General features: G+C 39.4%; 1 protein-coding gene across 1 annotated transcript in view; it reads left to right on the top strand.

Moving 5' to 3' along the window:
* Positions 1-16,184, top strand: part of arid4b (AT-rich interaction domain 4B) — a 62,213-nt gene that overhangs the window by 10,538 nt on the left and 35,491 nt on the right. The window contains exons 3-4 of the mRNA XM_084735855.1: positions 8,323-8,433; positions 15,129-15,194. Of these exons, the coding sequence (XP_084591981.1) occupies positions 8,323-8,433; positions 15,129-15,194 (177 nt within the window). The remainder of the gene's footprint in view (positions 1-8,322; positions 8,434-15,128; positions 15,195-16,184) is intronic.

Raw genomic sequence — 16,184 nt, 5'->3', positions numbered from 1 at the left:
GACAAAACGTAGCTGCAATAATTGACTCCTCCGCTCACACATCTCCAAACACAAACCTCATCATGACAGCATTGTTACTATTGTCTGACCATGCAAATTTATAGGTAAAAGTTCAGCGTGACTTGTGAATCAGCAACACATCTGAGTCTGAAATGTATTTTTGAACGTGACAGATTTGCAGCGACTGAAGCAAGCATGTCTTAAATCATCAGCAGTGGATGTCTGCATGCTTTCACGGGACAGCCTCCCAGAAATGTGTCTGTTGAGGAAATGATCCCCCCGATGCCTGATATAAAGCAAGGCTGTACACCACAGTGAATTTCAGTTTACACCCCACATCTGTGCCATCAGTATTTTTTTTTTGCAGCTTTTACCTTTTGCTAGCTTCCGGGAGGTGTCTTTTTTTTACTGAGTTGTAGAATGAGAACACTATAGTCACTCAGGCTGTCCAAGAAATGCACTATAAGCAGCAGCTTATTTTCAACTGGCGCTCTGTGGAGTTGGCTGTTAAATTTTTCATGACCTGAGAGTCTTTATTGAGCAGAAACTGATCTCATTCGGCTGTTAGTGTCACTCCAGTATGTTTTGTTTTGGTAAAGCTGAATTATTTCAAAGCTCTGACTTAATGTAGCAGCATTGTCTGTTTTGTCCCCCGACTAGAAAGGCTGCTTTGGATCACTAGTAATCAGTACTCTGTTTATTTTGTCTGTGTGATTCAACAGCCAGGACAGAAGTACTTTATGGTGCACCATCGCTTCTGGGATTTGTTTTAGATAGTTCCTTTGTGAAGGGAAAAAGCTTTTATGGCAGGAATAAATTCAAGTTGTAATCTAATGTGATGTCTACACTCGCCTGACTGATATCCAAGTAGATCATCCTTATAATTAACTACCTGCGCATGCCCTTTTTTCTCTCAGATGCAATGCATTTAGAGCTACTACAAAGGGTTTTTAACTTTTTATGAAGCAGTTCCAATTTATTGCTGATGCCTTTATATGACCTACGTAAGTTAACAAGACAATCCGCTAGGAGATTGTCTGTTTCTGTATAGTTGCTCTGAATGCCTGCCACCACTTCTCAGAATCAAATGAAACAAGCCTGTGTTTACATTTTTTGAGGCAGAGTTACAGTTGAAAAGAAGCAGGAGCAGATTTTTATTTATATAATTTGTATTTTTAACATTAGATTTTGTGGTTATTATGGTGTAAACACCACCACTTTTGTCCACAGGGGCCTCCAAAATCAACAGAATATGAAAGTGCCTTGTAGTAGCATTGTCTTTTTTGTCCCATGACTAGATCAGCTTAAAGGAGAAGTCTGTAATATATGATGTACCATTAGAGATCAAGGAAGCATGTTAAGTTGAAATACTCGCTTCTCTGATATGAACGCTACATAACAGCCAAGGTGTTCTCCTTTGAAATTTCTATTCTGGGTCGGAATAACAATTTCTGTTTGCCTGTTTCACGCTAATTAGAGTTCAAATTAATGCCGAATGTTTGTTGAATGAGCAAGTGTCTGTGAGTTGTAAGAAATCACTAATAATCTTTTAGAAGGAGTAGATATTTATAACAGTTACATTGAGCAACATGTTAATGGTGTCTGGCGTGAGTGAGAAAGGCAGTCACCGAACTCAAACCCCAGAGTGTGTATTTTCAGAGCAGTGGGCTTTTATTTTCAGGATAACAGACTTAACTTTACACTGACAGACAACTGATAGTTATAAATAGCTGATCATCTTGCGGTGTAGGACTCCTCGTTGCTTGTTATTGTCAGGTTTGGCTGTAGCGCTCATTTTATGCTCCAGCAGTGCCCCTGCAGTCTGCCTGAGACTCCTTGAGTCTGGTGAGTAAGGGGCAGGGTGAAACAACTCGCTTCAACCATAAATTGCATGTTAAATAGGCTTTCAACCTATTTAATAAACAGTCTATGGCTCCAACTCACTATTTGGACTGCTGTACTCATTTTTGCCTGGGCATTTGCTGCATATTGCTCCATTAAATACTAAGCAGGCTTCAGATCACTGGTAATCATTAGTTGGTGTGATTCAACAGCCAGGACAGAAGTACTTTATGGTGCACAATCACCTCTGGGATTTGTTTGAGAAAAATCTTTTATGGCAGGAATAAATTCAAATTGTTATCTAATGTGATGTCTGTGCTCGTTTGACTGATATCCAAGTATCATCCTCATAATTACTACCTGCGCCTGCTTTTTTTCCATGAAGAATTGATATATTTAGTCAAAATTAAGCTACAGTTTAGGTTTGTTTCTTCCCATGCCAGCCGCAGGTGTGTTTTGTCACCCCACGCCAAGTCACATTTGTATGTGTTTAATCAAGCACGCGTTCCTGGCGAGTATTTTCCACATCAGTGGCACTAGGTGAATAGCCAGAGAGCCGGTCCTGATTGTACCACTGCTATTACCATTGCACTGACTTTTGCATGCGGTATGAAGTGGAGCTTGAGGCTCTTGATAAATACTGCTCTTCTTTTTGTGACAGATTCTTAGATGAGAGCTGCTCTTGTGAGGTGCGTGGCGTTTCAGCTTATTTTAAGTTGGTGAGAGGATGTTACACCTCCCCAAGGCACAGGAATTCCGCCTCTCTGAGCTGAGTCATCTTGATTGGTTGATCTTCTGAGCGGGGAAACATTGTCGTTCAGCGCTGGCAGGAGCGATGAAAATAAAAAAAGGAGTTTTTCTCTAGACAGCTGAAGGCTAAATGGCAATCTAATCCTAGGAGTGGAATTTTCTTTCATAGTTTTCGCTGAATGCGGGGAGGTGGGGCATTATCAGTGGAAACAACAAACTGTCCTCTGTTTGTGTTGGCGTATGAGCATGACAAATGTAAATCTGGCCTCAGTTGTGGTGTGTTATCACCCCTGCCTTGTTAAGTTGGGGAGGTTTGGCAGCCACAGCTGTCAGGCTGCCCTCTCTGACTCAGTAGTATGACTCTTCCTCTAAGAAGAAGCAGAAGAAAGGAGCAGGCTTAGAGCTGGAGAAGCAAAAGGAGACGAGTATCGGAGCTGGAACAGTACACAGTGGCAGCCCAGGTCTGTGTTGGAGTCATGACTGACAAGAGCGTTGGTTAGCTAGTGGAAATGGCTTCTGCGTCATGTAAACCTGGTGCTGGCAAGGGCAGCTGGTGCTGAGGCCAGACTGCACTAAAGACTAATGAGGTGTTTATCTGAGAGGTGGGGAGGCTGAAGTGCACTGGACTCTGCCCCTGAATCCCATCTGTCAGAATCCCACAGACACTGGAGGAGAGGAAACTTGTCCTGCCTTGACTGTGACAGGCTCACGGCCTTCTTCTAACACAGACGATGTAATTTGTCCATCTGTTAACAAACATGTTTCTGTCCTTTTTTTCTGTTTGCAGCCAGTTTGAGTTTTTTCAATGAATGAGTGAGTTATTTTAATTTTCTTTCAGGGCTGTGCAATTAATCGAAACATTATCAAAATACCAAATGGTAGAAAATGCTGTTTTTTGATAAAAGAAAAATATGCGCATCACAACAGCTTTATACTAGTAGTATTAGAGTGCTGCAGACATGCCAGGGCTTACAAATCTTGTTCTCCAGATGCAAGAAAACATGTTTGTTTGGTACAGACCCTAACAGGTGTCACATCATCATGATTTTAACTGTTTTTTATCAAGTGAGAATTAAGATAGTGATGCAAAGATGATCATTCCCACTAACTGTGAATTATAATGCAGTTGCAATATCTGTTAAAATAATTGCTGTATCATTTTGTTTTGCCACGTTGTGCAGCCCTATTTTCTTTGCAGTGATATATTGTTGAAAGTATTATCTTCATTGTTTGTAACCACAGTACACAGAGAGCCCAGTAAGAGTTTATGTGTAAAGTCTTTCCATAGGACAAGATAAAAACTATGTGCAACACTACTCTTAAATTGACACAATTACTTTTTACAAAGCTCGCAGGACTTGAAATTGACTTTTTTCCTCCACTGTTCAGAATTCTACTTTCAGTTGTCCCACACTTTACAGCCAGGGTTTCCCCCAGCAAAGTTGTTAGGCCTGGTTGGAAGTATGTTTTGACGGGGGCCCAGATCAATATGTCGCAGCTTGATTAGCATGCACAGCCTTTCTGACTCAGATATTATGATAAAGCAACCTTGAACGACACTACATATTTTAAACCGTGTTCAGTTTTTGTGACACACAGATCCAAGTGTTGCACACATCGCTCTGCTAACCAAGGGTGCAAGATGTGTGGAAAATACTAATCTCTGTGAACAGATATCTGCATATGAATGCTGACTCTGTAGGCATATGGGAATGCATATGAAAGCTAAACTGTCAGGCGATAGCTGATGGGTTCAGAAACTGGGAAAATACAGACTTGGCTGCCCTCAGCTCTGATGTTAGTAGTTTAATGGATACACCTTAATTGAGCTAAAGAAGATAAAAGAAATGAAACACTGTACTTTTCAAGATTTTACTACAAATGTGATATAGCCTATGAAACGTATGAAGACCTAAGGGTCAACATATTAATCACATATAACTGAATATCAGGTAACATGTGGTGCACGCTCATAACAATAATCAGCTATATTTCACATCACATTCTTAATGACTGATTAACAGATCATCAATTAATTGTTATCATCCCTAAATTCTACGTCATGTGAGGATAATTTACATATTACACAGACATTTTGTGGGATGAGTGAAAATTCACAGAGTTGAGTCACATTTTCAGCTCATACTGGTTCCCGAGAACTAAAATAAAACACTATGTGAGTGACTGACCACGAATGGCTGAATGAGCTAGTCGTCATTTACATTCACTGACGGACTGTTAATATGTCACTTTGTTAAGTTTTAATATTTTTAAGGTGAGAAGGTAACCATTTAGATTTGCAATAAGTGGTTAGTTTATCCAGATGACACCTATTTGGAAAATTGCCCTGACATTTTTGTAATGATAAGTTTCTCTGCTGTCCCAGAATCGTCCTAGACACTGCAGGTTTGTGTCTCAGGTGCTATTTTTATTGTCCCCAGGACAATGGGACATCCTTGGTTTCAAGCACTGAAAGCTGGACTGGTTTATTATAGTTTAGTGCTGAGAACTATATCTACTTCTACCCTTTGGTATTAATTGGAGCGTCCCATTTGCATGACAGCCAACCTCTTGTTGTTCTGCATGATAACTTGGCTGAGAGTTAATGTAACACCTGTTTGACTAATGGAACAGGAGTGTTTTTTAGTCAGATAACCAGGCTGTTGATGCAGATTATCTTCACCTCTGGTGAACGTCTCATAAATCAGATTATTTTTGTGGTTTGGATCTGCGGCCCAGAGTTGCTGCTTGCTGTATTTTTCGGTCAGATCAGATAGTATTTAGCCTCGGGTCACAAATAAATGAATGAGGGATATGAAACCCTGATGTTTACTTGAATAATTGGACATTGGGCTTTTAATCATACTGCTGTTTCACCTGTTGATTTCATGCATGTGCAGTAAATTTCACCTAGCATTATTAGCATTTCAGTGATGACTCAGATTAAACATGTCCTGATCATGTTTACGTGACCCAGATACTGATCTGACTCATTCAATATTGAATATCTGCCAAGTTCAAATCCTGATTGGGTGTTTATTTTTTATTTTCCTACATAACACAGTTGTACAGCTACCTCTGATGTAGCCATACATAGATATATCCAGTGCAGTTGATGTCCTTGTTGTTTTGGTGTGTTTTGTATCCACAGAGTGAGGAGTGTCTGTGTGTAGCAGGAGGGTATGAGCAGCATTTCAACAGCCTCCGTCTCTAGATTGAACAAAATACACAAGTTCAAAAGCGGTATTCAATCAATGCTGCCACTTCAGAAGCCTGATGCACCTGCAAAACAGAAGCATAGCAGCTGTTTATCTTTGTCTTTTCCCAAAGCTGCTGTGCTCACTTCTGCTGAAGCGCTCTGTCAATGTGGAACTCCTCTATAAAACTGCTTTTTTCATGCTATTAAAGGGTTTGTTCCTGTGCAATACTTTAAGAACAGTTTCAAGTGATTTCATGAGGGAGCTTGGTGATTTTTTTACACAGAGGCCAAGAGGTTACAATAAACAAAGAATCTGGCATGGATTAAGATTTGTAATGTTGATAAAAATCAGTCACAAAGTGCCTTGACAGGAACAGATTGGTTTGGGCAAACCGTTGCAAACATTTAAAACATGTCACAGATTTTTCATTTCACTTTTACCATTTCAGTCATGAAAGTGGTTCCGTCATGGCACAAGTATGTGCCACGGAGGCTTACAGCAGCTGGTTTCAGTGATCAGTTCCTACACGCTGGCATAGTTTTTTAGTTGGAATGGCAACCTGTACACTCTTTGCCCTCAATGTGGGAACAATGAACAGCTGTTACAAAACCAAACACAGTCCCTAAGATTTGTGCATTTGATTTGATTAAAATTTAGTTAAAACAAAATGAAAATGAAAGGAAAATGAGAGAGTTGACATCATCTGATTGAGTCTTGCAAGTAACTAACGTACAGTATGAAATATAATATTCATAAGTTTGGAGAAATGTTTTGTCAGAGTGCTAAAGGAACAGAGACATCTTTGGATGGTGAATTGTGTACCAAAGTTGGTGTGAAATTGTTGGGGAGCTTGTTCACTAATGCCTAAATTTCTTCAGTCACTGTCATCTTTTCTGAATGTATACACGTTTTTTTTGACAGCAAATCTAATTTGAAACTTACTGGCATTAATATATATCATGTCATATAGAATAATGCACTTGAATGATGTTGTCTCTGACTAGAGATTATTCTTGGTGACTAAATTCCCTGTCGATTAAACTGAAATTTTAATTTAGATTTATCTAAGGCCTAAAGTTAGGAAAACACTCAGAAAACCGTTCAATGGCATTGTTTACCAGGAGCTAACTTTAGCTACCACAGAGTGTAGCTACCATTAGCATTTGTGGTACTAGCGCCAGCAGCCTACTCTCTTTGCAGGTCCACATGCCTGTGCTTAATGTAGTTGCAGTTTAACCGACTAGTATTTCTGGTGTAGACTAGCGAGGGTGGTGATGTTTAATCGACTAGATGACTATTTGTGGACATCCCCACTTCTGACTCCCTGCTCTCCTTTAAATACCAGTCATGTTCTGAAATCTGCACTATAACCCAATTTATTTTTCTATTTAATTAACTCATTAAAATTTAATCTAAAACAACATGTTACTAGCTAAGATCACCATATATATTAAATTATAAAGTGCATGGAATATTGGAATTATCAGGTCTGGGTATCGTTCAAAACGGTACTGGTGTCATAATTTTTTAAACGTTTTTGTGGCATCTTGGTAGGCTGAACTGCTAACTCCATGCTCGACTTTACCACCAAAGACTGTAGCTGCCAGCTGTAGCTGCAGTAGTGGGCCGGTCACACGTTGCATTGAATTTAACGCTTGTGGCGATTGGCTGTGAGCAAAACCATAAAACAAATAGTCTCTTTTTTTCTAGATGGGTACAAGAATGATTAAATGGTTTGAGGTTTTGATACAGTACTGGGTTATTGTCAGTAGTTACCTAGCCCTAGGAATTATACATGACTTTGATTTGTTTTGATATTGATATTGATTTGTATTATATATCAGCCTTCACCTTGCTTGCTAAATATTTGCATTGGCTATCAATAAATCCTTATTGGTCAATATTAAGTAACACTTGAGTTAAAACCTGTGATCATTTGCACATATGACATTTTGTGAGTTTTGGGTCTTGATGTGTCCTGTCAGCAGGAAGTGTGGCCCACTTTGGGTCTTATTCTAGAAAGATGTCTAAATATACCCGCTGTTAGGTTAGGCCTTTCCTCCAGCCTTAGAGAAACACTCTCAGTAAATCCATTTCTACACTACACCAACCACAAACATCGTCTGCCCTCATCCTCACACAGAAAGTCTGTTTTCTCTGTGTGCTCTACCCTCTGCAAATCTGTTCTTGAGGGGGGGAGGGAAAGGTTTGATAAACATCCAATGATGACACAAGATGGTGCTATGTGTTCCGGATAGCTTCTTCTTTGTAGTCATCAAAGCAGTAGTGAAGTGGCCTTTTTGTTTGCTCCCTCAGAGGCTTGTTTTCCAATACCCAGAGCAGATGGTATGTGTTTTCCATGGATGAATCACTGAGCCGGGTGGGTTTTTGCGTCGCTGGCCTAGACTGTGAAGCTTGTATGTGTGTCCTCCTGGCTTAGCTGTGAGAATACACCTGTGTCAGTAAGCTATATATAAAAAAAGACTTTGAATTCACTGGTTTCTCGTTTTGTGTTTTTTCCTTCCCTCAGACTCTGGAGGAGCCCCCCTACTTGACAGTAGGGACGGATGTGAGTGCCAAGTACAGAGGGGCTTTCTGTGAGGCCAAGATTAAGACTGCCAAGAGGCTAGTCAAGGCCAAGGTAAGTCACATTTCAAAGCGCTCATGATCCAAAATTAAAAATTTATTGTCTGTCTGTGTTGTGTGTGAAGTGGAATGCAGCAGGGCTAGAGGCTCTTGTCTTTGTGTGAAGGGTCTGCGATCGAGATCACACAGCTCAGCTTTAATGTGCGTCCAGCACTGAGACAGGAGAGGGACACATTTAAAAGACAGAACATTCCTTTAGAAAACACATTTCATTATTAGGGCTGGGAAACATATCAACATTATATCGATATTGTGATATGAGACTACATATTGTCTTAGATTTTTTGTTATATCGTGTTTTGGCCTAAGTGCTGTCTTTTCCTGGTTTTAAAGGCTGCATTACGGTGAAGTGATGTCATTTCCTGAACTCGCCAGACTCTACTGTTATCTGCCTTTATCCGTTTAGTCATTATATCCGCATTACAGATTAATTATTAAAAAAAAAACTCATTGTGTTAATATTTTGTTAAAGCACCAAAGTAAAGTAAATCAAAGTAAATATAGTGACGCTGTCTTGTTATTGCGAAACTGTATATTTCCTGTAATCTTTGGAAACAAACTAATAGCTGCTGACTTCACGTTGCTAACTGAGTCTGCTTCAACATTCAACACTGACCAGCTACAGCAACATGGAAGAGACATAGAAGAGACATTGCTTGCTAGAGAGAGGCAATATACTTGCATACAATATGCATACTATATACTTTTTATTCATTCTATTGTACTTTTTATTTACCACATTTATATGCAGTCATGTCCATGGTTTGAAAGGACAGTTTACAAGTTCAAAAATAAGAAATGATGCTGCTGAAATAAAACATTGTGTTGTTTTTGGAAACATGAATCATGATTTGCAGTCTCTTAAAGTGTGTGATTCAGCTTTTTCCATGGTGTAGTTTTAAAAAAGCAAACAAAAATCACAATATTATTAGTATTTTCTTACAGCACCAGCTTTTATAGGCGGTATAGCGATGGAGCAATGAATAAAACTCAAAGACTGACTGAGAAGTAATGTGCATTGTTTTTGGAAATATGAATCATGATATGCAGTCTCTTAAAGTGTATGATTCAATTTTCCCATGGTCTAGTGTTAAAAAAGCAAACAAAAAATTAAATTGAATACTGTGCTTAGAAAATCGGCACCCGAGTATTGTCATCCCAGCCCTAATATTTCGTGGGCTATATTGCAGAATAACCTACAACTAGTGAGATATTATTTATAAGACATCTTGCCCAGCCCTAATGTCCTCATAATAAATTGTTTTTGAGACATTTAAATGATTTTTCTTGTCTCTGATGTTGCCAGCTGTGTTGCTTACGTGCTCGAGCTCTACCACCTGGTTTAGGTTGTTAGTATTGCTCACAGAGTTGAAATGCTGATCAGAGCCCCAGCTGTGACAGATGCAGGGTCTGGCCCAGCCCACCAGGTACCCATCACGTCCTCAGGCGCTTCCACGCTTTGTGACGGGGACAGTGCGCCTGCTCTTTTCCCATTGGTTTTATGCCTTGCTGATGAAGGCATTGCATGCTGCTCGTACTACAGTATCTCATTTCCCAGTGGGGCTGGAGCATCTGGATAATACAATAGAGACAGATCGCTTGTCTCTCGTTCTGCTAGAGTGTGTGGGAGGAACAAAGATTGGATGCTGGCTTTTTCACTGTGTCAATGCACTGTAGTTCCCCCTGTTGAGACAAAGGAGCAGCGATGTTCTGCCACTCTGGCACACCAGCTGAAGTCATCCACTGACGTGTCTTTTTGTCTCACGGACAGAGACAAACAACATGACAAAGTAGACCATGTGATGCACTCAGTTTAAATATCGCGGCCTAAAGTGAAGCTAATAGGACAGTCTCAGCTCCTAAATTAATTACCATACTAATTGGCTGAGCGTGGGGTTTGTTTTTGGGTAGCTGTAATGTGTATCTGAGCTCCGTTACACAAACGTTGAAACATGGCAATTATTCAGCGGTTGTTGTTAGTCTGAAGATTCCACTGTAATGAATTCCTCTTTAGCTCTTTGGTTCATTAATCTCTGTCTGCTTGTTTAACAAAGTCGGTGTCTGCAGCATATGGCGCTGGTGTCTTGTGAGTGATTTTTAAAACCCAGCGAAAGATCTGCGTGACATTCTTATTTATGATGATGATCTGCACTAGAAGACCTGCAAAAAGTCAATTAGCACCGTGTCAGCATCACTCACTGTGACATGTTCGGCACACATATGATCAGTCAGGATGAACCCGGTGGCACAGAAACAAGTGCTATGTCAAAAAATGAGTGCTGCGTGACGGTGTCCACGTGCTGCGTGTGTAGAGTACATTTTCTAGCAGGTTCTCTCATAGATCTCACGGCACATTGCAAATAAAAGACTCTCTTAAATGGAGCAAAATGTATCCACTTTTTTAAAAGTAGATCCCTACTCACAGTGAACAAAATGTGGAATTATAAAGTGTCTATATGAGAATGTCTTGACTTAAATAAAGAAGAAATGTACAAGCTTTAAGCAGGGTTCATCGTTAATGTGTTTTTACCTGCCTGGTTGGGCAAGTGAGGAATGTACTTGCCTGAAGTCAGTTTTTACTTTCCCCTCTACAATTAATTGTGCCTAAATAACAATAAGGCTCAGGTTAATGTCATGTTTAATTTAGAGCTGCAGTTTTCAGTCTAAAACTCAGAAGTTCAGTTTGAAACATTATTAAAAGGAGAAGAGTGGGAAATCTCCATATTTGAGAGGCTGAAAACAACCTCTAACATTTTTCATGAACAATTACATTAACAATTAATCGATTATCAAAATAGTTTCCTTCTGTTTTTTACCATTTGCCTGGTCGGGCAAGTGAGTTGCCAGATTTAGTTGCCTGACATGGATTTTACTTTCCCGAGGCAAGCGGGCAATCCTTATTTTTGAGCCCTGCTAAGTATTTGTGGAGAGCAGATCAGCATTCATTTGCAAATCATTAAAGTTTGAGGGTACTGTTTGCAGTTTGGAAACAAATACCAACTAACTTGGAATTTGTTCGCATTAATTTGAATTGAATCCACTTAAACACCATCGAAAACTAACACTGTGTTTTTTAAAATCAATCAGGCCAGTTTCCTCCAATTTTGTATTTTTAAAGAGAACAACTGCAGAGTTTACAGAGAGGGCAACAGGATGCTCAGTAGACCTGCAGTTAATTTTACAAATTAATTTGGTCATATTATTACAGATCAAATATTTTTACTCTGTATGCAGTAGTTCAAAACCTTGAATAAAAAGTAATAGCTGTATTCCTGATTGTTTTAAAGTAAATATGGCAAATTTTGCTCTTTAGCTCCATCATACTGTGTGACACAAAGCACTAGAGGCAGCATTACACGTGTACGAAGCTGAAGAGATGCAGATTTATAAGGGCACAGATAGCGAAGGCACATGCTGGACTTCGTCATTGTCATTGTGGCACTATTAGACATTTACTTTCACTGGTGTCCTTTTGCCAAATTTTAAATTATCTATTAAAATAAACAACAATAAAGCAGACAGCATATAAAAACATGAACAGACAGGAGCAGAAAATGGGGGCATGGAGGAAAATAAGTGAAACAGCTGGGGGTGTAATACGTCAAGGCTGATAATGAAATCTGAGCTCAAGTGGAAAAGCCCAGCTTGATTTAACTTCAACTACCACTCAGGCTTAAGCCATTCCACTAACACAATTTAGCCTGGCGTAGCCCACGCTAACTCAAGTCAGGCTTAAACAAGCTTACATAGTGAGAGTACACAGAGACCATAAGCAGCTCGGAACAGTCGATTGTTGAGAAGAGGATTTTATGTCACGAAATAAAAGCTGTTTACTTCTCTGCAGTGAAATAAACCCTGCAGTGGAAACTTTATGATATCACTTGATAGAGCGCCTGACCCGTGTACTGAGGATGCGGCAGCAGCACAGGTTCAATTCCAACTGGAGGCCGACCTGCACATCGTCCTCCCTCTGTCTCTCATTCCTCCTCTTCCTGTCTATCTTTGGCTGTAATTTGTAAGGAAAAAAAAGGCAAAAAGGCCCAAAAAAGGATTTGAATAAGTTATACAGGTCTGCTTTTATATAACCATACACCCTGCTGCAGGAAATGAGTCAGTAACTTTTCATATTACCAACTGCATAATCAACTATTCTTTGAAACCTTTTCTCTTTCACAGGATGTCCATTTGATTTACAAGCGTCATTGACATTGAAAGTCAGAAACTAGACATGGATCAAAATCTGAAAAATAAGTATGAATTTAAACAGAGCAGAAAGTCATAGTTTGGACGTAATTTAAAATGAATGAATGAAATGAATTTAAAACAACTTTGGCACACTTTTCTTAAACTATAGGTCTAAATGTTAAGCTTTTAAATAGAAGGGTTCACTTCAAATCAAATCATCAGTTGGCTTTCAAGGCAGTAAAAATTGCAAGACATGAATTTATGAACCTTTTATCTGAATTTACATTCTGTGGAACTAGGGCTGCACAATATGGTAAAAAAAAATATTGCGACATTGTGATTGCAATATGCATTACAATTAGTGGGAATGAACATTTTTGCGTTACAATTTTCCTTTTTATTTAATTAAATTTGTGATTATATGATATTTACTGGGAACTGTATCAAACAAACATGTTTTCTTTCATTTAGAGAACAAGATTTGTAGGTCGGGGCCTTTGTGCAGCACTGCGGTGCGTCATTATAATGATGTTTTCTCACACATTTTTCCTTTTTCAAAAAATTGCAATTAGGTTCCGCGATTTGGATGTTGCTCTTAGCTATATTTGGATTTGGATAATATTACAATTAATTGTGCAGCCCTATTTGGAACTAAAGTAAATTCATAAATTTGTGTTCCTGCATGGACACAAGTGACGAGAGTACAAAAAGACACATTTTTTTTGCAGTTCTGTTTCCACCTGGTGCAAATTCTTTGACACACAGCTCAACCAAGATTGACAGTTAGCCTGCCACGTAGCAGGCTAGTTCAGTGGTGTAAGTTACCATGGTAACTGAGCAGTGAATCTTATAAGCAGCAGTGATGGAACGGATCTCTCACTTATTAAAATGTTTTATTTGAGCTGTCACACATACATTTGCCGCTTGATCATGTAATTTTGCTGTTTATGGACAAAAAGCACACATGCCGTTCAAGTTGCTTGAATAAAAAAATAAAAATAAAGTTGATGTTGCTGTATCAAGTACAAACACATAAAAACCATGCATTTTTATATTGGACAACTGCTCACTAACCGTTTTGAATGACGTATAATGAAACATCCTGCAGCTCAGCAACATTTCTACACTAATTGGAAGAAATAATATTGTAATATAATAGACTATGAGCTCCATCTGTTCATATCACATACACTTGCTGTCGCTGTTTTTATCAGAAATATGTTTTCATATCTTATTCCAATATTTGTCGTTGAGTCCAAGTGGTTGTGGTGTTTGTGTGTACAGTTGCAGACCTCTGATGAGCCAAGCTCACAGCTTGGAGGCAGTCAGGGTGGTCAGGTGTCGTTGACGCTCTCTGACAGCAAGAGTCACCCTCCCCCTGTCTGTGAGGAGAGGGATTCCTTTATTCCAGCGGGCAGGAATGTTATCATCACCATAACTGATGAAGTGCTGCCTCAGGAAGCTCTTTATGGTTTCTCTCTTCCCTCTCATTTTATGACCTGACAGTGCAACAGCATCTCAACAGTGTATATTTCTTTCATTCATTGTCTTGATCCTGCCTTTCACAGCCAGACTTTGATCGCTGCTTCTGCTGTTGTTATATTTGAAACTGACTGGAGGGAGCATTGTCTGGATTTGTTATCTTGTTTTCTGAAACGGGGGAGGGGGCTTAACATCTTCCTCTGCCCGTCTGTGGCGGTTGATTCTAAACTAATTCACAGTCAATAAAATTGAAACCAGTTTTCCATTATGATTATATATTTTACTTGCACAAGTTCTCAAAACACTTTTAATTTCCCTTAGGAAATAGAGAGGGAAGCACATGAACATTTTGATATATAAAGCGGGGAGGGGCGTGTGTAATGCTAAACAGATTCTGTGCTTCTGGCTGCTTCAACACTTTTTTTCACATGTGCTCTTTGGAAAGTATGTGACAGTAAATGGCTGCACGAGTGTGTGTATGTGTGTGCGCATGTCCCTTGTGGTCTTTTCTGTCACTCAGTGTTGCCAGGTCGCCATGCAGATGCAAGACTGCCACAGCATGATCGGATTATGATCTAGCGTGGCTCACTCAGGCGAGGCTGCAGATGCAGAGGGAGGGGGGGTCAGTTAGAGTAGCCCGAACATTCACAACAGAAATCCACCACAGTTGGCGCCAGCAGATGCGGCGCAGTTGCCAGTTCGGGGATCGGTCACTCAACGATGCCAGAAATGAGCCTCAGTATTAAATGTTCACCCACGTGCTGCCTGCATAATCACACCAAGAGGTCTTTACCAGTATGTTATGCAACAAACCCGTGTCACGTGAAAAAAGTCCAACATTATAGTCAGTGTATTGCAGTTTTAAAGTCCAGCAGCATTCATAGCAGTAGTTGTAGTAGTAGTACAGATTTACTGCCTCTGTTAAGTGGAACATTTTTGTGAGTGAGTCAGTCAGACTATTGGCAAATTGTCTGTTTACCCTCGTTACTGATTCTTCTCCCCTGTTGCCCCCCCCTTCCCCAGGTGACCTTTAAACCAGATCTGTCCACGGCTGAGGTTCACGATGAAAACATCAAAGGACCTCTAAAGGTAAGGCAGCAAAGACACACGTATTGTCATTAATGACTGGGGATGCAAGACAAATATCGAGCCACATAAATTAGTGGCTGGTAAAGAGAAATGTATTATTATTTATTATTCTGATAATTAAATTTGATTTGGCAGATTATATCAAAGCACTTCATTTGAATTCTTTGGCAAAATGCTCAATAAAAAGCAAAGTGTAGTTGAAGTTTTTTGATGCACTTTACTGTACAGGGTTTTCTCTCGATGTTTTGTGAGACAAAGGTGCCAAAGACTGGAGAGCATGTGTGGCACGCACGGTGTGCACAGTACGCTTAAGTGACAAAATCAGGATTTTGGCAGACGGGAGTGTCCGTAGGGATTTAAATTTTAAGATGGAAGAAAAAGATATAAAAGACAAAGGAGGGTGAAATGTGCACAGAAAGATTTCACAATCTGCAACTATGTCTCAGATAAAAGATGATAATGATGAAGGAAGATAAGTTTCCACCGTAACCACACAACAAAACTGCTAAGTTTAATAAAAACATAAAGGAGGCACTAAAATCTAATAAAAAGAGGTGTGTTATATTTGTTCAGTGTAGTCGGCTTAATAACGTTTCATATAGATTTGGAGTCACTGGGTCATGACCTGTTGAAAAAACTGTAATTATTTTCTATTCAAATACTTTGTAAAATAAGTTAATTACAGTTAAATAATCGAAATGGGTTTGCTACATGAGACAAAGTCAGTAGATTTTTTTAATCATAATTTTCAAAAATATAGGAAAGTCACCACAAAGGTGTTGGTGTAAAAGGCCTTTGTATTTTTGTTGGGATTTTCAACAAAGGTGACAACCAACAATATGAGGTTGGTCCACCTATAAAATAAAATGAATCAGCTAATCGCTGCTGAGACTTTACCTCATTAAATGTGTACCATTTCTTTGGAGCTCAACAGCATTTGATTTGGTCTGGGCTTGTTTGTTTAGAAATGGCAGTAATTGCGATGCATTC

The sequence above is a fragment of the Lutjanus erythropterus genome, chromosome 14, assembly GCF_056507025.1.
Source record: "Lutjanus erythropterus isolate fLutEry1 chromosome 14, fLutEry1.hap2, whole genome shotgun sequence".
Taxonomy (NCBI): Eukaryota; Metazoa; Chordata; class Actinopteri; order Lutjaniformes; family Lutjanidae; genus Lutjanus; species Lutjanus erythropterus.
The sequence above is the reverse complement of the archived record's forward strand: the minus strand, read 5'-3'. Positions and strand labels throughout refer to the sequence as shown.